The sequence below is a fragment of the Periplaneta americana genome, chromosome 1 (assembly GCF_040183065.1).
Source record: "Periplaneta americana isolate PAMFEO1 chromosome 1, P.americana_PAMFEO1_priV1, whole genome shotgun sequence".
Lineage (NCBI taxonomy): Eukaryota > Metazoa > Arthropoda > Insecta > Blattodea > Blattidae > Periplaneta > Periplaneta americana.
Window position 1 is genome coordinate 210,142,053 of NC_091117.1, and position 26,961 is coordinate 210,169,013.

General features: G+C 35.0%; 1 protein-coding gene and 1 long non-coding RNA gene across 6 annotated transcripts in view; one reads left to right on the forward strand and one right to left on the reverse strand.

The window, feature by feature from the left end:
* Positions 1 to 511: 511 nt before the first annotated feature.
* LOC138707420 (uncharacterized) lies at positions 512 to 8,731 on the forward strand. The gene is made up of 2 exons (XR_011334231.1): positions 512 to 745; positions 895 to 8,731. It is a non-coding gene; the product is annotated as an uncharacterized lncRNA (long non-coding RNA).
* The window catches only part of LOC138707389 (cathepsin B-like), a 57,438-nt gene continuing 39,066 nt past the window's right edge, over positions 8,590 to 26,961 (reverse strand). For all 5 annotated transcript variants that reach the window (XM_069836750.1, XM_069836759.1, XM_069836769.1 and 2 more), the window contains 5 exons: positions 23,949 to 24,158; positions 17,843 to 18,046; positions 12,468 to 12,609; positions 10,459 to 10,575; positions 8,590 to 9,024 (listed from right to left, as the gene is read on the reverse strand). In XM_069836750.1, the coding sequence (XP_069692851.1) occupies positions 8,819 to 9,024; positions 10,459 to 10,575; positions 12,468 to 12,609; positions 17,843 to 18,046; positions 23,949 to 24,158 (879 nt within the window). In that variant the 3' untranslated portion in view covers positions 8,590 to 8,818. The remainder of the gene's footprint in view (positions 9,025 to 10,458; positions 10,576 to 12,467; positions 12,610 to 17,842; positions 18,047 to 23,948; positions 24,159 to 26,961) is intronic.

Below are 26,961 nucleotides of genomic sequence, written 5' to 3' on the forward strand. Positions count from 1 at the left end.
ATTTCCAGATAAGTGGGAGTGGTAGGGAGGAAGTGGCTATTCGGATTTTTAAGGTGAAATAATGATTCCGACTCTCATAACTAGGAGCACTTATTTGCAGCATAATCATAATCATTTATTACATCATATACATGATATGGGACATGTCATATTTACAAACTAATAATTAATTACATAATATACATAAAAGCAATAACTATAATTAAATGCAACACAAACACAAATATAAAAAACTTGGAACTTGATTGAAGAAAACCACAGGTCGTCGATTTCGGCTATGAGTCCCGTTTGCAGTGTTGTCATTACTTATTGAATGCTCTAGTATTTCATAATGTACATGTAATATAAGTATTAGATTTTCGCCTGACCCTTCGCATCTCTTTCAAGCATTAGTATGTTCTTTGAAGTCAAAATGAGCAAACACGTGAAAACAACTTTACTTCATATGCACAGACAATAATTATACTAAATGTGATATTTGCAGTAAGCAATGTTCATATACAAAGGTGTGAAAATTATTAGACTCAAAAGCAATTCTTTTGTTAATTTCTAGTTTTCGTTACTATAGAATCCTTTCTCCATTAGATATTGGAGTCTGTACTTGATTAGATGTTGTTCAGCGCTTTTAAGAATTTCAGCACCATAGAGAATTTGGCAATCCTGTTATAAAAATAGTTGGTAGCACTGCTTACGCAGTCAGCTGTTTATCTAGTATTCTTATGAACTTTTCTGTTGTGGTTTTACAGTGAGTTTAATTAATCTAAAAGATTATTTAAGCAAGTTGTAACTATCATTTATTATTAAACTGTGTCTTAGAAGTATTCATGTTTGCATTTTAATGTTGAAATAATGTTATTTGAATTATATATTATGAATAATTTTGTAACCTTACAGATTTTTGAGGTTATGGGCAAGAAAACTGATCTTTCATCAAGAAAAGTTGCTTCACGAAGGTGTTGCTAGAATAAAAATAGTATTAACAGCAAGAAATAGCAAAAAGGCTTTGAATTTCACAAAAATATGTCAGCCAAGTAAGCCAGGTTTTAAAAAATGAGCAAAATTATACTCCTGCTCATCATGGGAAGTATGGACACAACAGCAAACTGAGCAAAAACCGAACTGAAACTTGTTCAGATAGCATAAAACAACAGGAGGGCTACCGCTCAAGATTTAAAGGTACTTATATTGTAGAACACACAATGAACCAACATCAATACAGGAACATGTTGGAAACAAGGCTTCTGCTCCAGTTTAAGGATTGGTTTCCTGATGGAAATTTCATATCCATGCACGATGGTGCATCTTGTCATAAAGCCAAGTCCATTATAAATTTCTTGACTGAAAGGAATGTAAAAACAACTGCCATGGACTGGAAATAGTCCAAACATGAACCCCATAGAAAATCTCTAGGCAATTGTCAAATAGAAATTAAGGAAAATCAACATCACTACAAAGGTCCAAATAATTGAGCAGCTAATCAAAATATGCTATCATGATGAACATATAAAAAAATTCATGGTCAAAACTTGTAGAAAGTATGCCTAGGCATATTGAATAGCTTGTAAAGAAGAAAGGGATACACACAAAATACTAATGTGCTGTTCACTTTGCGAATAGCCTAAATAGTTTTCGAACACAAAATGCATACTCATTACAAAGAAGTCTAATAATTTTCACATCTTCGTAAATATACATCCAACCTCTTCATGATAGGGATGCTGGACCACCTGCAACATCTTCGAGTTCTGCTGATATCTTGGCAACTGCTGGAAAAGCAGGGCCTGCAACATCAGCTTCTACTTCAACCATACGAACTGAAACAGCAGCTTCTACCTCAACTGTGGACCCAGAGCAGTAAAACAAGCCTGCATAAGCAAATATCAATTACTGCCTACATCGACAAAAGAATTAATATTGTTCAGAAAAAAATAATTGATAATTATCTTCTGGGGCTGTTTACTTTTTAATTAAAGATTTGTACGTTTTGTTCACATTTTAAATCCGACTTATGAACTCCCTAACAGGAAAGTTATTCCTAACACTATGTTGCCAGCTACATATGAACAGTGCTTGAATGAAAGTAACTTGGGTGCAGAGAGTTTGCTGAACAAAATACTGTTGGACTTCCTGCAACAATGAAAGTTACATGGCAGTAACTGCTCATAATTTGATGCAGCATTTTAATTTAGGGTAATTTCATAGAAGACGGGCACTTGGTTGAATATAGTAAGTATTACCAACTTTTTTTATTTCAGAGTTAAATGTTAGTGATCTTTTAGTGACTTTTACATGTTCTAGGATTTTATACTAGGTGTCGCCGTGATTTTCTTTTAATTTTATTGGTTATAGTTGTCATTTGTTCTAGAATTTTCGTTAATTTTGAATGGATAATGACGTTATCAGTTGTTCTTAGTTGTTTGACGTGAGTGGTGTTATGTTGTGTCTAATGGCTAAAGCTATTGAAAGTTTGTCATTTTATGATTTTTGTGGTTTTCTTTCGATTTGATTGGTTATAGTTGTAATTTATTCTAGAATTTTCATTAATTTTGAATGGATAATGACGTTGTCAGTTGTTCTTGGTTGTTTGATGTGAGTGGTGTTACATTGTAGATTTGTCTGCATTTGTCGAATGCGCATCGTCATGCTTACGAAAAGGCACTTCTCAGTGTCAATAATTTATTTTGTGTGCACGAGGTTGGAATTTTGAAGTAAGAGGGAAAGGAAGGAATCTGTATTCTGAAATTATTTATTAAATCTTGTGTCGATTTTGGTTTAGTTCTTTCGCTGGTGAATAACGATTGTGTTGAATGTTGAGGAGAACACTGTTTTCCTGTGGTTTAAAGGAATTATTTACTGAATTTTCTGTAGATGTTAAGGTGTAATAAGTGTTCGAAGAGAATTTCATTTAGTGTAAAGACGTGGTTTATTTATGCAAAGTTGACTGTATGACAAAGTGTTGGTTTAGTTCTTTGTTAGCTGAATGGTTTAAGGTTAGATTGCCTTAAAGCCTGTGTCATTTATACTGTGAAGACGTCAATGAGAATTGAATTTTATTTGATAAGTTGATAAATTATTATGTTTTGTGTTTTGGTGATTTTTGGGGGTAAAGTGCGGACGAAAACTGCCAGAAAAGTACTACCAACTATGAAGTTCGAATGCCACTAAACGCCAAACAAATCAAAGGCGAAAAATTAAATATATTTTAATTTTTTTGAAGGGCTTGTTCTTCTTTAAAAATATGAACGTATATTTGATTTTTCATCTTTGATTTTGCGATGTTTGGTGACATTTGGACTTCATAGTTGGCAGAACGTTTTTGGTAGTTTTCGTCAGCCATGTTTGATTTTGCCCGTCTTCTAGGAAATTACCTAATTTAGAATCTGTCCTGTTGGAGTGTGTGTCTATGGAATTTGCCCACACAAGCAAAAATCTCGTAACAGAACTAAGATGTGTGACTAACAAATTTAATTTATCACAGAAAGTGTTAGTTCTTGTGTCTGTGAATGCTGCAAATGTGAAAGGTGCTGTGACGTCAGAGCTTAAGTGGAAATATTTAGGTTCTCCTATGCACATGCTAAATTTAATTGTGCAGAATGCCTTGAAAACAGTGAAATCCGACCAGGACCTTTCAGGAAACTAGCACATGATCCAACATGAAGCATATTAAGCCTGTTACCGGCATTCCCATCTGCATATACTCCTTTAACCTCTTCATTGTGCCAACTTTTTTTTTTCATTTAGTCCTCCCTTCCTAAAATTCCTCTTGTCAATTCTAAAATAAATCCTATTTCTCTCTCCTTTAATCGTAACTTCTCCCTCTCCATTTCTTCCCCCCCCCTTTCTCCCTTTCTTCATATAACTGAAGTTTTTTTTAATGGAAGTAGTTGCTCATTTCCTCATACGCTTGGGTCCTGATGATAATGGTATCTTCATCTTCCATCATACTGATGTGACAACAACACTGAAACGTTCTCTCACAAAAAATTAAGTGAGGTCATCTCAGCTGGAAGTTGAAAGTATTATTTACTTATTATTTGTACCAACTATTCATATTAAACAGAGGCCCACTGTTGCAAAAGTACCTAAAACAGAGATAGCAAAAAAGTAGGCCGAAAAGTTAGTGCAGTAGAGATCAGTAGAGGCTCAGTGATAACATTTTCTAGTATAAATATTTGTACTTTTAATATTTATCAACAAAAGAACTGTTATGCATGTAAAATCAATGTATTACTATAAGGAAAGTTTGATGTTAATATAATGTAGAGATTACTAATGGTTCAGGATTAATATTTTCAAATGAAAGAAATTGTAATATGACAGAGTAGATTGCTGCTTCATTGAATCCTATTTCCGGGGGCGGCTCGTCCATAAGAGCTGCGGAGCTGCAGCACTCCCTGCTTTGACAGGAAAATAAAAATAATATTTATTTTAATTTTTAGAAGAATTGTTACAGCTTTTATTGGTAAATTGCTTTATATTTCATCTGGCCGGGAATATGTACTATTATCTTATGCATTATCTTTTTGCGCGTCGACTGTATTGGAATTGACACTGCATTCAAAGTCGTCCTGGGATCTGCAGGGTGGGCAGCTCATAGAGAGTGTGTCTTGCATGGTCAGGGGGTTGAGAGGTGAAGGGAAGCAGAGAGGAACTGCCATTGTTTAAAACCCGTATCTCGCTGCAGTGGCTTGCAGAGCCAGGCCACAAGGGATCTTTCCTCTCTTCCCACACCGCTATTATAATGCTGCATCAAATGGATTCTCTATTCCCTTGAAACTTAATGACAAAATTTTTATTTTCTTTTCACATACTTATTGTTGTAGAATCTTATCTAGTTAATATAACGAAATTAATATTCTCTTTTGCCTTATTATTACGTATATATCCAGCCTCCAGCAGAACCTAATATTTGCCTAACTCAAAATGATTGCACGAGTAGAATCCTTTTGATATAGCACGTAAAATACGAAAGAGACTTCTTTTCCAGTTTTAGAAAATTGTTGACCATCAGTATATCTGAGTGTTGCTTTGGTGTGACGTCTTAATACCGTAACTTAACCAGTGCAAATTTGCAAGCATGAGTGTGAGTGAATTACAGAATATTAATTTTATTTTTCTCAACTTTCCCTTGCAGAGAATATTGATGTAATGAAGTGAAATTAAAGGGTCGTCCATTACCCGACTTCAATCTTACTTAAGCTTCATCCAGCCGAAATAGTGCATATATGTGAGGAAGTATAACAATGAAATTTACGTTAAGCATTTGTGGTTACACGGATGTGAACAAAAAAAAAAAATCTGTATTTTGTTTTCCTTGCGTCCTCTTTGGTGGTGATGCTGCATGGACTAGGAGTGGTGTGACAGATTTAGGACATTTGCCCCTAAAAAGCAAAATGCACGAATCTTCGCAGTCTCACCTGAAAAATTTTGTTTCATTGGCTATGTTACGCTGTACAATTAAGTGAAACGAACAGAACAAACGTTCTCAAACATAATCAAGAAGTGAGAAAAAATCGTGAAATTATTTAAAAAAAAATATTGTATCAAATTTTGTGGCCAATATGAACTTCCCCTTAGGGGACATGATGAAAAAACGATTCGAAGAACCCTGTTGTGTTTTGTGGGTTGCTACAGTTTGTGAGTAATCTAAACAAGCCTCTCAAACATCATTTGGAACATGCCACTGTTTAAGGTTATTCTAAGACAATTCAGGATGAACTGGTAGATTGTAAGTTGAGTGTCTGCCGATCTGAAATTCAGACTGAAATCGATGGTATTAGTTTTTCTTAGGGATTAGCAAATGGTCCCACAGACATCTCCCAACTAAGCCAGGAAGTTTTGTTTTTCGATATGTAGTGCATTTATTTTTGTCCTATACTTATTAGTAATGGTATCAAGAAGTGAAATTTGTATGTACCGAAATCTACTGCAGCTCTCCCAATCCACAAGTTCACGAGCCGCCACTGCCCATTTCACCATCATGATAAGTAAATACGACCCTCTCTATCTATTTGTGATCCTATGTCCATTTACCATATATGCTAAGTTTTCTCTTCTCCATTTCAAACTACTCTTTCCTGACTAGTGCTGCTAGTTACTTTTAATATGAAGCACTCCCACATTGTTGTTTCAATTCATGAATTTTGTTATGCAAATAAAGATCAATAGTACAAATAAATGTAATAAAGGTCCAATTTAAAGATATTTTTGGTCCAATTTTTATAAAACGGCAAATTTCATTTCTTTGGAGACAAAATAAAACTTAAAAAAGAAATGGATTTCTGTAACTCTGTGAAAGGGTATTTTGCATTATAAATATTCATAAAAGAACTGCTTATTTGGCAGCCTTTATTTAAATATCTTACAACAGTGGTAACAATAATAACATAACAATTTTTTAAACACAACTTAAACTATGTACCAAATTTACATGACTGCCAACTGCATAATACAATACTAGATGATCGAAATTCGTAGTTCAGAAATTGGATACTAGAAAATGACAGGTACTTAGGTAACTTGAAAATGAGATCGGTCGAATTTGCATGACAGTCATATTTCATGTATGATTTGAGGCTTTCTTGGCGTTGGTTCGCTAATATGTTTTCGCGGGATATCAGCCGAGTTAAGATTTTGGAATGCTCCAATGCTTCACATACTGCTCTCCCCTAAAGTTCATATCAGAAACTGCCCGGCTTCCTCAAGGGCCACAGTGCATGTTGTACCAAGAGCCGACTACATGGTTCGTCAATAGAAGATTTTGTGTCATTATCTAGCAAAAAATTGAATGGCTATGGCTGCTATAACATATCTGGGACAGTACGAATGACACAAGTGTTCTTAGAACTAATTGTAGTCTCTAACAATTTTCACTTAGAGAATGGATAAGTATTTAAGTACAAAATTTCTGACTTCTTAACACTGACAGCAATACAGCAAGGATTAGGAAATACCACAGTCTACTATATACAGTCACGAAGCTTGGGGTGATTTTTTGCAAATCTCGCGATAGTTGCTAGCCGCTTGGAGCGCTGTGCGTACTAGGAACAATGGACTGTGCCACAGCCATCGTGATCTAATACAGGCCATAAGGCAGACCATTAACTCGCTTAACCTGATCATGAAGGGCGGCGTTTCAACCATATAAACAGTTAACATATGTTTCTCTAAAATGTAGTGTACTTCCATTAATAAAATTTAAAACAATGATTATGAGACACTTCAGACATAATTCACATGCGAGTTAAGATGTAACATTATTTATGGTGTGAAAATTACGTTGTTCGTATGTGTAATACCTGCCTTTATTTCGATTAAATATTGCGAAATTCTTGTACATTCATTTACGCACGATTCAATAATTTTCAATTGCACCGCACGGATATTTAGATATGTTGAAATTATAGGTTATGTTTACTGTACCAGTTGCCCCTTTCTGTCTAAATTTAGTGATCTCCAATGCCTTGCCATTCATATGAAAATTATAGGTTATGTTTACTATATTTAACTTATATTCCTAAATTCGCAATCATACATTATAATTAAGCATAATGTCATGTATGACACCCCGGACATTCAATTTGTATGTATTTTAATACTGCAATTGCGTACTGAATTATTGTATTTATCTACTACTTAAGAGACGAAGTAACACAATTGTATGTACACTAATTTCATAGGAGTGGTATGGTAAATGTTTTGTCTAAAATTAAGGAATGTAGATGTGCTAAACTGAAATCACAATATAAATTCTTTTTTTATTAAACCTCAAAATAGCTTCCATTCTAAACTTGAAATGTTGACGCGAACAGATTATGTTAACATGTAAAATTCTCTTCACATTAAAATAACACAGTTTTGTAATTATTTCTGCAACATATTGTGCAACAAGAAGTAAATGGAATTTATGGACACATTACACTAAATAAAGCTTAGCAATGATAAGCAATAAAGTTATAATATAATATTTCACTGAGCTCCATACACTGAAATAGAAAACCCGAACAAACATTATGGCCTGGTCTAGATCGAAAAAGCATTGACTGTGCCTTATTTCGCATTTTTGTGAAAAGCTATGTAAACTGTGAAATGTTCGTTATCAGTTGTAATAAATGTAAATGGCTAAAATACAATAATTTGAATAATAATATGGGACAAGGAGACGTTTGTAGTACTATAAATTGTAAGAAAAATAGGTTAGAATTATCCTTCTTCCGAAAGATCCAGGAAGGTGAGTTTATAGAATATGATATATGTTTTATGAAAATAATATATAAACCTTATGATTTTTCATATTTCAATAGTGGAAGGTGTTAATTTTTTAAAAAGAACACTATAACGAAAGTACAATACATTTTATGGTCTGTTAGGGAAAGAGTTTGTAATGAGGCGATAGTAGCGATCCTGGTGGTGAGCAACTATCTATGGATGCATATTTCAACCGTTTATGTTTGCATATTTAGTAAGTATTAAGCTTCGTGACTGTATATACTAGAGTGTGGGAATACTGTAATGGTACAAATGACCTAAATGAGGAAAGAAAGAAACTGTGTGGGGGAAATTGCAATAAATAAATAAATAAGGATGATATTAGGAGAGAAAGAAATACATTCATTTTATTCATTCCTCCATTGAAAACAATACCAGATAAAACATATATCAGTTACCTGTACATAATTCATATCTTAAATTGTTACACAAAGTAGTCCATTGATAAATTTGAGAGGCAATATATTTCTGATATTTCAAGGACCCGTCATGTGCATACCTTGAACTTCCCAAAATGTCATACGCAAAACAGACTCTTATATGCCTGATGTCAGAGTTTTGGAATGCCAGCAGTTACATCATCTTCAATTCCACATTCGCTTCTTCCTCGGAAGACTTTAAAATATCCTTTATCACCCCAATCATCATTCCAGGAGTTTGCAAGCAACCAGTATGGTGTACCATTTTCCACTCCCCATCCTAGTAGTTTTATCGCATGATAACCATAAAATCCTCCTTCGAGATGTTGGTAAACTCCTTCAAAAAAGAAATATAAAATTATTTTTATATAAATCCTATTCTAATCCAAACTTGCAATACTGTAATAGATTTGCAATATGATGTAGATTTAATTAAAATACTAGCCGTACCCGTGCGCTCCGCTGCACCCGTTAGAAATAAATATAAAATAATTACATAATTAAAATAGGACATTTGATCCAGGGAACATTCGTGTTTGATATAAGGATAAATCGTTTATTATGTTACTTAATTTAAATTGTATTTGCATAATTAAAATGCGATCATTTAGATCCAGAGACCACTCATTTGGTCATAAAAATTATTTTAAGAAATACAGGAAACGAATGTACAGAATAGTCTATCAAGTTTTCTGTGCATAAGAATCTATTTTAATCTTACCTGTCCTCAATTCACTCACAAGTTATTGTAATAACATTATAGCATTATGTCCATCTAGAGAAACTACACTTTCCAATGGTGAAATAATAATTAATTATACAAATCGGTTAATTTAGCTTCTGATATTACTTCATACAAACACAGAAACATTATCTGTAGGCTATCTTAGAAACATTATCTGTAGGCTATCTTTCATAGCTTTCGATTGTTGCTGTCCAATGCCCCTTATAGACGAAGTCATTTGTTTTTTAATTCATTACACGGCCTTAGATGGCAGTTATTTTAATTTTAAAACTCATTTATCTCATTAAATATCAGTCCTATCAAAATTTTTCAAGGAATAAAACTTATCGGAAATTATTTTTAAAGAAACTTTTGTTATGTAACATTTTTCACAAAAATCAATAATAAGCGAGATATTTCGATTTATTTAATTCAGGCCCCCTTATAACCCCCCTTTTAAATAATGTATTTTGAATGCCATATAGCCTAAAATCTAAGTTACAACGAACTTAATTTATATTACAATTTTCATCGAAATCCGTTCAGCCATTATCGCGTGAAAAGGTAACAAACATACAGATAAGATTAGATTAGATAGTGAAATTTGAAGGGCGCGTCAGCATCAATGGCTATTTGCACCCATGCCTATTGTTTTTTTTTTTTTTTTTGTGAACAACAAACATACAGACAGACAAAAATTTCAAAAAAGCGATTTTCGGTTTCAGGGTGGTTAATTGTATATGTTAGGACCAATTATTTTTGGAAAATCGAAAATTACCAGAAAAATTTCGGCTACAGATTTATTATTAGTATAGATTACAATCAAATTTAGTTGGGAGACCAAGGGAAAAAGACCTTTGGAGAGGCTGAGACATAGATGGAAGGAAAATATTAAACTTAATTCGAGGCAGGTGGGATATGATGCTAGGGACAGGATTAATCTTGCTCAAGATAGGGACAGAAGACAGGCTTATGTGAGGGCAGCAGTGAACCTCCGGGTTCTCTAAAAGCCATTTTGGGTGTGTGTATTACAATTAAATAAGTTACCTGATCGATAAACCAGAAAATCTGTATGTAAGGCCATTATTGCTTCAACAGGACCATTCAGCATTAGCTCTTTCTGAATCTCTTGAACATCGTGTGCCACGCGATAGGCTTTTTCTCCTGTAAAATATAAAGATAACAGAGTTATTTACATTCACTGTTTGGTTTGTTATTGGAACTCATTCCGAGACTCGCTTGAAAAACTGCAAAAAATATTAATTTGTTGTACATAACAGATAAATAGTATAGAAATACAGTAAAATCCCTCGTAACAGGCAATACCAAACCAACGGCACTTTTGACTGGGCCAAAAAAAGGGTTACGAGTTAGAAGAGAGATCTTTCTTCTAACTCGTTGGTTAGCATTATATTTATGTTGTCAGTATGAAACAGTCTTCTGTATTGAAATAGTGTTTACGTTCAAAGTATCTATTAGCCAAGAGGAAAGGTACAGAAGATCTAAGTGAGAGACACTTGAAAATAAGGTCTTGTTTAGATGAAAATAACATCGAGTATTCATTTCAATGATGCAACCAATATTAGATGGAGCATTTATGATGCATGGAAAAAAGAACTACCCACATTACCAAAGGATATTAACAAAGTGCACTCAGGTATAGATCACATAACACAACTTACGAAAGCAGGTGAAAGTTTTGTATTTTTAATGACTCCAATGAAAATATGGTAATTTTTGGTACTCCAAAAAACTTTAATTTTTAGCAATGAGCAATACTTTATACACAGACGGAACATTCGATTATTGACAGAAATATTTCCTAGAGTTATTCATGCTGCATGGGTTATTCAGCAGACATTATATAGCTTTGATTCACTGATTATTGAAAGACAAACAACAAGTAATATTCATATGACATTTCCGTGCAGTAATTCTGCATTACCATATGATGAAGGATGGGTGGAGTGGAGAAAAATTCTTATATGTACTTCGGTACAGCACAATAATATGTGCGTAAATAATCACTTAGTGATTTAAGACTGCATTCATTCAGTCGGATCCTGGCTACTTAGTCACTCGTAATGAGTGCACCTCTGCACATAGTGTGTTGGACATTGTGCCACTGTCACACATCTGTGACAGTGCATGAGGGTTGGCCACTAAATGAAAACTAAGAGGTGGAACTAAACTCAGAGGATTCAATCCGACATCGGAACTGGAATCCAGTGTGGCTTAGTGGATAAAGCGTTAGCACGTAAAGCTGAAAACCCGGGTTCGAGTCCCAGTACCAGAGAGAATTTTTCTCCCCGCCTCTCAGTCTTCATCATATGATAATGCAGAATTTCTGCACAGAAATATCACATGTACTTCAGTACATTACAATAATATGATATGCATAAATAATCACTTAGTGATTTAAGACGGCGCTCATTCTGTCAGATCCCAGCCACTTAGTCACTCGTAATGAGTGCACAAAGTCTTGGACATTGTGCCCCTGTCACACATCTGTGACTCGGTGCATGAGGGTTGGCGACTAAAGGACAACTAAGAAGTAGAACTTAAACTGAGAGGATTCAATCTGCCATTGGAACTCGAATTCAGTATGGCTTAGTGGATAAAGCATCAGCATGGAGAGCTGAAAACCCGGGTTCGAGTCCCGGTGCTGGAGAGAATTTTTCTCCACTCTACTCATCCTTCATCATAATTATACTAACTTCAACATATTTCACGACATGAAAAACGCTTTCTTTTGTAGGTTAGTGTTCTTCTTGCATGTCGTTATGGTAAGTTCCCACCTCTGAACCATATATCGATATCTTTATTTTACCAACTTCATTTGCGATGTATAATCTAGCCATTTAGCTTTTTATAATATAACCTACTTAATTACAAATTTGCAGCTTTAATCTTAATAACAAACATCCTAAAAATATTTAATTTCAACTATTAGAAATGACTGTTCATTAATTAAAAACACAATTTCAGTCCTCTTGTCTGAATTATGTCTTACAGCTAAAACTTTCCACATACAGAGGGACTGCCTTGAAACTTACCATAACTGCGGTCATTTTCATAAGAAACGTTATAACCACTTTCACACTTATGTAGGCATTTTGGAGTGGGATCATCTGAGCAGGGCTTTCTTGAGCCATTCACATGATGTTCACAGGGTTCAATCAGATACGGCTGACACCCCTAAAACAAAACAGAAAAGTGAGTATCGCGATGATGGTACAAATGTGCACTACCTTCACATATTTTGTACAATACAATAACATTTATTCATATTCCTGACGTAACAAATGATATTACGTTTACATTTTATTTCCTTGAACATATATTGAAAAGATATTAATAACTCTTATTTATTATATCAGTGAGAGTAAGTAAAAGTAGATTCAATAATTACGAGAGTTTTTCTTATTGTATTAAATCCATTTGCGCGAGAGTATAAAAAAAATATCCAAAACCTCTTAATAAATCGTTATAAACGATATAATAATTTTATATTTCTGGTCACTTGCTATCGAATTTGTGTTAACTATCCAGTACTTTTCTTAATAAATTGTTATAAAAAATAAATAACATAATAATTTTATATTACTTCTTTTTAACTTTCTATCAACGATTAAGTCATTTAGGACCGGTGGCAGCGAGATGTATTTCACAAGATGAGGCAGAATATTTTCCGTGGTATTACCTGATACTTGCTTTGCAGTTGGGTAAAAACTCGGATAAAAACCAAACGAGTTATTTAGTACAAGAGAAATTCGGAAGTACTGCAGAACACAGATGTGGGTCAGCAGGCTAACACATCCACCATCTGAGCAAAGCTGGCATTTAATTTTATTGAATGTTAAATTTATAAATATCATATAACAAAGCTCAGTATAATAAGCTGGTTGCTATGGTTTCATATGTGACTATCAATCAATATCCCGAATTTGAAAGAAAACTTACAAATTAAACCAAACCCTTTAACTCTATTAAATATAGAATATAATCTAAATTTAACAGAAGAAATACTGAAATCAGAAGTAAACACTGAAATACTGAAACAATTGTCTTTAGAGACAATTAATATTAGGTACCCTCCACAAAACTGGCTTCATTTATACACCGACGGATCCTTGATCTCCAGAGAACAAGGTGCCGGTGCAGGTGTTATGTGCTGTCTCTTCTCACTTTATAGATCTCTTGGATATGGAACAACAAGTTTTGATGGTGAAATCATTGCAATAAGTGAAAGTCTCAGGAATCTTTTATGCCACATCAATAAATTTAGGAATGCAGCTATATTGTCAGACTCCAAAGCAGCTATTCTATCAATTGTCTCTAAACACACACCTTCATCTCAAACAGCAGAAATAACTAAAATGCTCTCTCAATTAATATCACTCAATAAAAGAATTGTTTTCCAATGGATACCATCCCATTGTGGAATCCTGGGAAACGAGAATGTGGATGCTTTAGCAAAGAAGGGCAGCACTGCTACTTACAGACCTGTTACTAAATCTATGTATTACTCTGTGAAGAGATTTATTAAATCTACATACTTAGACTTCAACAAACAAAATTTGATAGCACAATCCCAAGGGAAAAAATGGAACTCTCTGCATCAAAATCCACAGTTAATTCCCGATTTACCACGAAAATCGTCTGTAGCTGCATTTAGATTGGCAACAGGCCATGATTGTTTGGCCAAACACCTGCATAGAATTGGAATATATCAGTCCCCTAACTGCCCATTGTGCAACTGAAACCAAGAAATGGATTTGGAACACCTCAAAATTTGTGCTTCAGTGGCTGGTCATGATAATATCTTTGAAAAATATTGGAGTGCAAGAGGTCAAATGACTTTATTGTCAAACGCCTGGCATTAGAAAACAACAACATATGTGACTATCATTCACAAATTGTGTGTACATTTTTCCATTCTTGTTTTTGTAATCTTTTATTCACTCGTTGCAAGTAAAAGTAACATGAATGTGAAGGATAAAATAGCAACGGGATATTTTATTAGGAAATATTGCATAAATCAAACTATTTAGTACACGCAAATTAAGAAGATAAACTTAACATTCATTTCGGTGCTCATGAAACACTCTCTTTATAGTTTCTGAATGTTAACTTTTCTGAAATGCATTTGTAATGTGGTTTAATTTAATTCAGCATTTACAGAGTGAAAGTGAAATAGCCTTGCAGATTTCCAGAGCAAATAGCTCATGTTACATGTACGGTAACAAAAATAGCTGGAATTGATATTTGTTTACTTAATTTGCAAAAGCAAATATATTGAAACAATTGAAATAAAAGGCAGCATGGAATAAATACATGTGAATCAATAAAGTGATTGTACAAGCAAATATATTAACAAACACGTGCATTTAGTATCCACTAAGAGCAGGGCTGGACATCGAGAGCAAATCCAAACTCTAAACGGGGACGCTTAATATTCATCCGTCACTGAATCAACGCTGCGCGGTGTTAGGCGAGGAAGAAGGGGGATGAAGAGAAATCATATGGCTCCCCGTGAGAGAGTAGAATCCGCTCTTGCTGCCCAGCCTTGACTAAGAGACTACCTCACTGCTCTGTACATCCTGATAGGCAGGGCACTTCCCCATTGAAGGCCAAGCTGGAGTTCCGTTTACTTCACCCAGGGTAATTGTGAAACTATATTCTTTGTTTATAGTGAGATTCTAAGCATATTTGTTTCTAGAGGGAGAGTGAGTAGTAGGGTTTAAGAAGGGCGCGTCAGCTACTATGGTTATTTGCGCCCTTATCTAAAATTCTTAATATAGCAAAGACATAAATAATATAATAATCAGAGTGCTAAAAAACTAAAAAGCGTTGTCACGGTAAAACGAGGCACACAAATGCAGTATACATAAGGTGATTTCTACAGAATCATAAAAGTGAGCAATTCTACCACACTAGGTGGTATTCAAAACGAACAAATAAAACAATAAAACTTAGGCCACCAGAGATAACTTGTGAATCATATTTTAAAACCATAAAATTTTATAAAATATTCGGATGTATAAAGTCCGAAATGTCAACAATGTAAAATCAAATATAAAACAACAAATGTAACCTCCGGATGTAAAGGGTCCGGAGGATAAGTAAAACGGATCAATAAAAAACTAAATCATCTTATCCAAACCTGTATTTGATAAAAATCTCAGAACTGCATTTGTACAATTAAAAGCATTTCCAAGAGCGTCACGTAATGTCGGCGGAATTCCATATTGCCTCCGTGCATGGTCATATTTCCTGCAACGCAATAAAAAGTGTTCCACCGTAAGTGGAACATGGCACATATCGCACTCCGGCTGAGGTTTGCCACGTAGGAGATGGCCGTGTGTCAGATGACAATGGCCAATCCTCAACCGGGTGAGTAAAACCTCCTCGTGTCGCGACGCTCTTGTAGACGAATCTCAAACTCGAACAGTATTCTTTATATTTCGTAATTTATTTCCCTCTTGTGCAGACCATTCTACTTCCCATTGCCACCATATTTTATATTTCAAGTAGTTTCGAATGTCCTGCCACCTCTCGCGCCAATATACCAGAGAGCCATTCAGTGTGCCAGCCCTATTTGTTTCTATATTGAGCAATATTACTGTCCTGCATATTCATCTTCCTATCACTAACTGAGTCTTTGTAGATTCATCAACACATAAGAAGAACTTTACAACTACCGATCACTAATTTTTAAGATATGAGAAACCTTTCCTACCTGTATATTCCTATGCTCGAAAACGGAATTTCGCTACATGGAGTAGAAATAAATCTCAACGTAACAATGAAATTAATAACTACTGAAGCTTTCCTGGCGACGTGGTAACTCAAAATTTTCTCGGGCTTCCAGCCAGGCCATAAATTGGTGATCCACCGACGTTTCGAGGATGTTCATCTTCCTCATCTTCAGGGTTAAATTATATCTAAGGGTACCCAGCTCCTTAATTTATAGTGCCAGAGGGAGGAGTCAGCCGAGGATCTGTGCGCTGACTGGGGGCAGAATGCGGTAACCTGAATCGGGACTCCAACTAAGTGTGGCGTGGGCACTGGCTATTAAATTTCTCAATGCCCAGATAACGGGCCGTCATCAGCAGAGGACACATGAACTAGTCTGCCGAGCCCACCGTGAGACCCGCGGTCAATCAGCCGAAGAGCACAAAGCAAGACGACACATCAGCTGCGTTCACGCTGCAGTCCGCACTAATAAGAGCCAATCAGCGCACAGCTCCTCGGCTGACTCCTCCCTCTGGCACTATAAATTAAGAAGCTGGGTACCCTTAGATATCATTTAACCCTGAAGATGAGGAAGATGAACATCCTCGAAACGTCGGTGGATCACCAACTTATGACCTGGCTGGAAGCCTGAGAAAATTTTGAATGAAATTAATATCACTTACGTAATTAATTTTTATTCCATGTTGAAGTAACGTTTCATTTGTCATTTAATTGTATATAATAAATCACCGAATGGAAAAAAAAAACTACATATATTTTATTCGGACTAAATCACTATTGTGTGTTTTAATCATTAAAAATGTCACACTAAATTTTATTTCAAAACAATGATAGTAAAGTTCAAGAAAGCATGTACCAATAAATTGACTTAAGGAATACTTAACCAACAAAATTCGGTTAAGAGTTAATAAAAACAGCTGTAGTACACAAATATACTATCAGCAAGCCTGAAACCACTTTCTCACTATAGGGATCGTGAGAACTTGTGTTTTGTAGATCTCCAAATATATCTTTTTTTCAAAATCGCAAGTTTCTCATTAACATACGCTTCGCATAATATTCGCTCTACCAAATTACAGTCAGAGTATCAAATTTTACTAAAAAACAGATTTGTTCATGACTACACATAGAAATGAGGAAACTAACAACATCCATGTCAACAGTAAAAGAAATAACCGACATTCAAAACCAGATCATTGTAGTAACCTTCAACAAGATCATCATCATCAACATCACGGGTTGAGCCGGTAGGCCCGTTCCGTCCCCATTAGATTTGTTCTCTCCAACGAAACCTAGGGCGACCAACATTTCTCCTTCCTCTTGGAGCATACTGGAAAGCTTTCTTGGGAATTCGGTGATCCTCCATCCTTTCTAGATGTTCCATCCACCTATTTCGGTGATTTGTTAACTTTTGTGTTATTCCCTCTATCCCTCATTCTTTTCTGATATCTTCATTCCTCTTGTGTTGTAATAAAGAATATCCCGCCACTGATCTTAGGAATTTCATTTCTGAGGCTTCAACAAGATACTTCTACCAATAACCCCATATAAATAAAGAAGACAGTTTAAGAGAGCGAAATAAAGGGAATGTTGGGGAATGCTGAGTGGGAATATTGGAGAATGCTGAAAGTTTCAGTGAAGAGCAGAAAAACATGAATGAATGAATCAATACCTGGTGAGAGCCATACGGGCCCCCACTCACAATTCCAGTTGACACCCAGTAATCCCAGGCTGCAGCAGGATCCCCTCCATTACAGCCATTTCCACAAAATTCGCCGCAACACGTCACCAGGTCCTCAGCTGAAACGCGGAAGTGTATTCGCCCGCCTGAACGGATGCATATTCTGTCAGACATGGCTTCCACGGCTCCAAAGGCCTGGAAATGTTCATACAAAGTTGTCTGCTGTAACGATTTCACCAGTTCCTGACTTATTATGTTTTTACAAAAGATTATTAACGTATAAGCAACAGAATCTTACATACAGAGTGAACAATATGTATGGAATATTGCTTAATAACTTCTTAAAATCTTAATTTTACCAAAAAAAAAAAAAAAAAAAAAAAAAAAAAAAAAAAAAAAAAGAGGAGGTTAATTATCCATGCATACAAGGTGTGACAATAAACTTTATTTTTTTAAATGGCACCCTGTATTAAAATTTACATATTCTGAATCTCCATTAAATTTTACGTATGAACGCATAGACATTTTACCCATTCACCTGTTTAATGTCTTTTAACTACTGGTATTTATTAAAGTTGTTTGAATAACTTCAAACTTCAAACTTGTAAATCAAGCTTTCAGGTATAACTTCCTGTAAAGTTGATTTGAATAATTTCGAGGGAAAAATTGTTCCGGGGCCGGGCATCGAACCCGGGACCTTTGGTTTAACGTACCAACGCTCTACCAACTGAGCTACCCGGGAACTCTACCAGACACCGATCAACTTTACAGGAAGTTATACCTGAAAGCTTGATTTGCATAATATACATCACTGTTCGTTAACAGAAAACCACAATTTAAGTCACACAGAGTTAGTGTGCACTCAATGTTGGTAGCTTGACTGTTGTCAGCCCACTTTGAGGTTGTGGATATAGAGGGAAAAGTTGAATCGGTGTCTGGTAGAGTTCCCGGGTAGCTCAGTTGGTAGAGCGTTGGTACGTTAAACCAAAGGTTCGATGCCCGGCCCCGGAACAATTTTTCCCTCGAAATTATTCAAATCAACTTTACAGGAAGTTATACCTGAAAGCTTGATTTGCATAATATACGTCACTGTTCGTTAACAGAAAACCACAATTTAAGTCACACAGAGTTAGTGTGCACTCAATGTTGGTAGCTTGACTGTTGTCAGCCCACTTTGAGGTTGTGGATATAGAGGGAAAAGTTGGATCGGTGTCTGGTAGAGTTCCCGGGTAGCTCAGTTGGTAGAGCGTTGGTACATTAAACCAAAGGTTCTATGCCCGGCCCCGGAACAATTTTTCCCTCGAAATTATTCAAATCAACTTTACAGGAAGTTATACCTGAAAGCTTGATTTGCATAATATACGTCACTGTTCGTTAACAGAAAACCACAATTTAAGTCACACAGAGTTAGTGTGCACTCAATGTTGGTAGCTTGACTGTTGTCAGCCCACTTTGAGGTCTGTGGATATAGAGGGAAAAATTGGATCGGTGTCTGGTAGAGTTCCCGGGTAGCTCAGTTGGTAGAGCGTTGGTACGTTAAACCAAAGGTTCGATGCCCGGCCCCGGAACAATTTTTCCCTCGAAATTATTCAAATCAACTTTACAGGAAGTTATACCTGAAAGCTTGATTTGCATAATATACGTCGCTGTTCGTTAACAGAAAACCACAATTTAAGTCACACAGAGTTAGTGTGCACTCAATGTTGGTTGCTTGACGGTTGTCAGCCCACTTTGAGGTCTGTGGATATAGAGGGAAAAGTTGGATCGGTGTCTGGTAGGGTTCCCGGGTAGCTCAGTTGGTACGTTAAACCAAAGGTCCCGGGTTCGATGTCCGGCCCCGGAACAATTTTTCCCTCGAAATTATTCAACTTCAAACTTTAAACAAATAAGTAAAAATAATGTTGAGTAGACTATAAATCTAAACAAAACACTTTCACTAACCAAACTTGACAAAAGATACTCAAAATGAGAATCATTCACAGCCAATGTCCCAGTCTATCATGGAAATAGTCCATTGTCTTTCTCACAGTTATATTACTGATCAGTTACATCTCATATCTACAATGGATTATTTTCATACATAGAGTAAATGCAAGAAGAGCTTGCCACGGAAAGCTGTGCGAACTTTCGGAAACGTTCGGGTGCACTCGACCTCGCTTCGATTCGATTGGCAAACTGTCGTCAGTTCTCAGTCGTCTGCTGGCTTGATGTTTCGAGTGAGATTTATCACAGCACATGTAACGTAACCTAAACCTAGTTGCAGAGTAACTAATAACATAACATTGTTGAAAATACAGAAGCACGATTTCTTTTACATATAAAATCACTGAATTAAATTACAAAGATGTTACAAGAAATATGTGATCGTGTAATAATTTATATTTGACATTGTAATAAAATATTAATAACTAATACTATGAGATTTTATTAAAGTGTTCCGATAACTAGCGCGGTACTATGGTCGATTTATTTTAATCTGTATATATTCCTTACGTTACGAGTGGAACCTGTTTCGTTTTTCATATATTTATAAACATTATAAATAATTCCCTAGTTTGACTGTGTAACGTTTCATTAGCACTTGTAATTGTAGAATGTTATACAGAACTCTGTTATTTTACAAACACACTTTGAACTCTATAAAAATCCTAATATGAGGGATAAAACGCAGAATATGTAACGCATACGCTGGCTTCAACCCGCTCTGCACAATACATTTCACGGTACGAACAGCTCAAGACCGCGCTGTCGGATGCGCCCTGTAATCAGCATTACGTGATTCATAGCAGCCCTGTAACGAGCATGATGGTACGAGGACCAAATATCGTTCTCTGCGCATCAGTCAAATGGGCAAGCCTTCTTTGTGCTTCCTCTACATAGGAACATTTTAAAATAATAAATGGGCAAGCTTTCTTTGCACTTCCTCTACATAGGAACAATTTTTAAATAATAAGTTCACAGAAGACATCATGTGGTTGAACTACAAATTTCTTTTGATTTTTATGACAGACTAGCCGTACCCGTGTGCTCCGCTGCACCTGTTAGAAGTAAATATAAAGTAATTACATAATTAAAATAGGACGTTTGATCCAGGGAACATTCGTGTTTGATAGAAGGATAAATCGTTTAATACGTTACTTAATTTAAATTGTATTTAAATTATTAAAATGGGATCATTTTCGTCCAGAGAGCACTCATTTGATGCAATGACAATTCCTTTATGTTTCTTATTTGTTATTACATGCAACCATAGTTTAATGAATGTACAAAATAGCCTATTACGTTTTCTGTGTATAAGAAGTTATTTTAATCTTACCTGTCCTCGATTCACTCAGAAGTTACTGTAATAACATTATAGCATTATGTCCATCTAGAGAAACTACAATTTCCAATGGTGAAATAACAATTAATTATACAAATCGGTTAATTTAACATCCTTTATTACTTCATACAAAGACAGAAACATTATCTGTAGGCTATCTTTCATAGCTTTCGATTGTTGCTGTCCAAGGCCACTTATAGACGAAGTCATTTGTTTTTTAATTCATTACACGGCCTTAGATGGCAGTTATTTTAATTTTAAAACTCATTTATCTCATTAAATATCAGTCCTATCAAAATTTTTCAAGGAATAAAACTTATCGGAAATTATTTTTAAAGAAACTTTTGTTATGTAACATTTTTCACAAAAATCAATAATAAGCGAGATATTTCGATTTATTTAATTCAGGCCCCCTTATAACCCCCCTTTTAAATAATGTATTTTGAATGTCATAATATAGCCTAAAATCTAAGTTACAACGAACTTAATTTATAATCCAATTTTCATCGATATCCGTTCAGCCATTATCGCGTGAAAAGGTAACAAACATACAGACAGACAGACAGACAGACATACAAATAAAAATTTCAAAAAAGCGATTTTCGGTTTCAGGGTTGTTAATTATATATATGTTAGGACCAATTATTTTTGGAAAATCGAAAATTACCAGAAAAATTTCGGCTACAGATTTATTATTAGTATAGATATTCATTAAATTTAGTCATTGCTAAAAGCATAAAATTCGGAATGGATCATATTTGTTGGATAATACAATCATTTTGTAGTCTGAAGGGCGCCATGTCCACAAAAACTAGGCATAGCGTATGATATAACGAAAAGTTTTTAAAACAAATTGTTTATTAATTTATTTCTCTTCTCCATGTCCTTGGCAATGTTCACATTACGTTTCGTGTTCGTGCGATCACTCATTTTTCACATAGAGACGATTAATTAGGAAAAGTTTAATTACAAGCACCCGGTATTATCATAAGAGTAATTACGGCCTCCAGATATGGAGGGTAGCTGCGAATATATTGAATAAGCAGTCGTGGACAGCCGATAAAGGATGGTCCTCCAGCTTGGGGGTTGGGCGAAGGGCTATAACAACCCATCACCGTAACAGCTTGTTACGAATCCTTCAAATAAGCCTCGGAATGGGACTGATTCTCTGGCACGACCACAGCAAAGATGGGAAGATAATATTAAAATGGATTTGAGGGAGGTGGGATATGATGGTAGAGACTGGATTAATCTTGCTCAGGATAGGGGTCAATGGCGGGCTTATGTGAGGGCGGCAATGAATCTTCGGGTTCCTTAAAAGCCAATAAGTAAGTAAATAATGACTTTATCCTTATGTGTACGGAATTAATTCATTTCTTTACTTAACAGCTGAAGGGCAGGACGTCTCATCAACGGTATTTGGAACCGCTGGAATTCATTCAAAATCAGCAATAAATCCAATATCAGTTTTGCTTCTGTTTCAGAAACAGATAAGAATTTGTGAGATCTGTCGTATTCAAGCAAGCTTTTCAACATCGAATAACTACAGTGAAACCTGTTCAAATCGGAACCTGAATAATCCGGAATCCTGTCTATTTCGGAACAGTTTATTGGTCCCAGCGAAATTTGTATGGGTATTATGTGTAATTTTTCCTGAATAAAACGGAAACTGTCCAACGCGGAAACAGAAACTGTCTGCTACTGTTCAAAACGGAAACAATATTTTGGACACACTATATTTTGTAACTGTATTTTGAAACAGCGTGTAATTTCAAGGAATATACTAAATATGTAGGTCACTAAGATAAAAACAAGTTTTATTTGCAATATTTTAGAGGGTACGAGGGTGTTTGGCCTGTCGGTCATAAATTTTATTACCCTGTTGACTAGGCAGACGAGTCCCTTCAAAGATTTTCAATGCTTCACACCCGTATACTGTCGTAGCTAGACAGAGCGCAAGTGTAGTGATTCCCTGGTAAAAGAAAGTTGCGTAAAATGTGGCATTAACATTAAGTGATGAAGTAAAAGTTATCGAGATAAAGGAAAATTAGAAACAAAGTCTATGTGAATTAATGTTGAAGTTCAGTGGAAAACTCAGGTGTGACACTTTGAAAATTAAAGATCATAATGAGTGAGTGGCTTGCGGCTGATATTGGTGACAAAAAAGAAACCAGAAAGCAACAGTTTATGTGAAAATAAATGAATTCTTGTGGGAGTGGGTTCTTCATGACCTTTCAAAGAACAAGCCAATTTCTGGATCTATTCTACAAAGCAAGCTATTGAACTGGGGAAGAAATTACATAAACCAGAACTCAAGGCTTCTAATAGATGGCTCTTAGTCCAATTAATTAATAATGTATAGTGATATGCAGTACAGTATTAGAGTATAGTGTTAGATATTAAATAGAATGAGATTAGCAAACTTTAGTAATGTTTAATGACTAATGAGTGAGTTACGATAATATTTATACAGAAAATGAGATTTTAATCAAGATGATTCACCAACGGAATAAGCGACAGAAAGCTGATTTAATGTGATTAGTGTTAAATGGAATATTTTGTATTTCTTGTAATTTGCGGCATGCCATTTTGTTTTGCATGTATATGAATGATAAAATATTCCATTTTAATGTCACACCTGAATAATACGGAAACCTGTCCACAACGGAAAAAAAAAATTAGGACCATGTCACTTCCGTCTTGAACAGGTTTCACTGTACTAGTACATTCTGCCAAAAACACCAGTCACTTGAATCATTTTAATTACACACTTACCCAACAAGATCCACACGACCCTTGGTCACGTATTTCGCGTATGGTGGGACAGTGTGGCCATTGTTCTCTGGGGTCGAATTCCTCTGGAATGTCAATATCAATGTGTTTCCAAGATATCATCGGCAAAGAAGAAGCCTTCGAATTTCTTCGCACTCCTGCAAGTTTCCTGAAGTAATCTAAAGGAAGGTCCTCCCTGAAGTTGTGGCCTGCCTGCAATCACACAAGACTTCATTATACAACTCAGACGCTGTCTGTCCACATTTAGTCGCCCGAACGACGTCTATAATAATAATAATAATAATAATAATAATAATAATAATAATAATAATAATAATAATAATAATAACAATAATAATAATAATAATTTATTTTAGCTGGCAGAGTTAAGGCCGTAAGGCCTTCTCTTCCACTTAACTAGCAAAAAGTGTATATACATATGCATGAACTTACAAAGAATTCAACAATTTGATTTAGATGAGAGTTACATGTATACAAGAACTATTTACGAATTAAACAACAAAATACTATGAACTATTAATTAAACACTGAAATAAACTGTGTAGCAGAATTAAACTAACATACATAGAATGTTAATATATTTCAAATAATATTAGATAATAGAAAGAGATTATTATAAGACAATTTTGAAAATACAGCACAATCAGGATGATGTCTAAAGAAAAAAGTAACAGTGTAGTCAGTGATAGTTTAAATCAGTATGATTGGAGTGAAATGCTAATAAGGTTATCTTTTAAGCTGTTCTTAAAGGTGTTTGTTGTCTTGCAGCCCCTAATACTTTGTGACAAGGAATTCCATTGACGCGAGGTGGATATTGTAAAAGATGAGGAATAACAAGATGTTCTATGAAGAGGTATATTTAGCGTGCCACAGATAAGTGATCTGGTATTTACGTCGTGGTTAGAGTATAGATAAGAGAAACGAGATGAAAGGTAATTTGGTGTTGAGGTGTGCAGAATTCGAAAGAGTGAAGACAAAGAGTGTAAAGTTCTGCGTTCTTTAAGTCGGAGCCATGAGAGACTTGCGAAGGACGTCTATTCAATTACAATCACATTTTGAATACGTTTGAGGAGAACTCTTTAACAGCTTGTCACAAAGACAAGGCAAGTTAGTTAGTGGGGTTTAAGAAGGGCGCGTCAGCTACTATGATGTTTGCGCCCTTATCTAAAATTATTCACAAAATATAAAACACAAACAATACAATAACCAAAATGATAAAAAGAACTAAAAACGTCACAGTAAAAACGAGGTACACAAAAATGCAGGTGATTCTTAAAATTCATAAAAGTGAACAGTTCTCAGACCCTAAGTAGTATTCGAAACGAACCAATAAAATAATAAAACTAAGGCCACCAGAGATAAATTGTATAGCACATTTCAAAATAAAAGAATTTATAAAATATTCGGATGTAAAAGGTCCGAAATGTCAAGATTGTTAAAAGCATATATTAAACAACAAATGTAACCTTCGGATGTAAAAGGTCCGGAGGATAAGTAAAATGGGTCAAGTTAGTTACTGGGGTTTAAAAAGAGCGCATCAGCGACTATGGCTATTTGTGCCCTTATCTAAAATCATTCACTAAACACGAACACAATACAATAACCAGAATGCTTAAAAGGCTAAAAAGCGTTGTCACAGTTAAAACGAGGCAAACAAATGCAGTTTCAACAGGGTGAAGCATAAAAACCATAAAAGTGAGAAGTTCTCAGACCCTAAGTAGTATTTAAAAAGTAACAACAAAACAATAAAACAAATGCCACCAGAAATAAATTGTCTGGAGCATTTATAAAATGCACGGATGTAAAAGGTCCGAATGTCAAATTTGTTAAAACCATATACTAAAAAAATGCAACCTCCTGATGTAAAGAGTCCGGAGGATAAGTAAAACGGGTCATTAAAAAACTAAGTCACCTTGTCAAGTCCTGTATTCGATAAAAATCTGACAACTGCATTTAAACGGGTAAAAAAAAAAAACTAAATCATCTTGGCAAGTCCCGTATTGGGTAAAAATCTCAGAACTTTACTGCATTTACACAATTAATATAATTTCCAAGAGCGTCACCACAGTCTACTATATACAGTCGCGAAGCTTGAGGCGATTTTTTGCAAATCTCGTGATAAAGCGCTCCAAGTGGTTAGCAACTAGAAACAATAGACTCCATGGTCGACTTTGGACTGTGTCGTATTTCCATCGAGTGCTAGCTCGTTGCGTATTTCACATTGATGCTTGTGAAATGTTCGCTATTGGTTGTAATTAAAATGTTAATGGCTAAAATACAATAATTGGAATAATATTTTACTACAGACTTAGAAAAATTAAGTTTGTTTTAATGAAATTTATTGATCACGTTTTATTTTCAATTCTGGTGGGATTATTATTGCTTAGGCCTACTTTTTTTTCAAAGGATATGTTTTTAATTATAGCTGTTAATTTTGTTGTTATTTTTATTTTTTGTTACTTTACTAGAGACGTAGAAAAAGTCTGTTACAATAAAATTTATTTATCACGTTTTATTTCCAATTCTGGTGTGATTATTATTGCTTGACCTCATCCCACTTTGTTAACTACGTAAGCATACACTTCAAGTACCGGTACACGTAAGTTAATCCATTAATTCATATGTCCACTATTATTGTTGTAAAGGGAAATGCAAATTAATATTTATTGGTTTCATAGTTAATTATGGCTATAATCTTGAATGAGTGAAGCGATTATAGTAAATTTCAGTTCGTTTTGCACAAACAAAAATAATATTAACCTATTTCTTGCAGGTATCTTCGAGTTTATGGTGATATTTAATATACTTCATTAAAATAATAAATTAACTTTATGCATTTAATATTTCAATAATGGAAGGAAGGTGTTAATTTTTCCAAAAGAACACAACGAAAAGTGTAACATATTTTGTCGTCTGCTAGGAGAGAGATCTGCGATGATGAGGCGATAGTAGCGATCCTAGTGGTGGGCAACTATCCATGTTTGCATTTTTACTA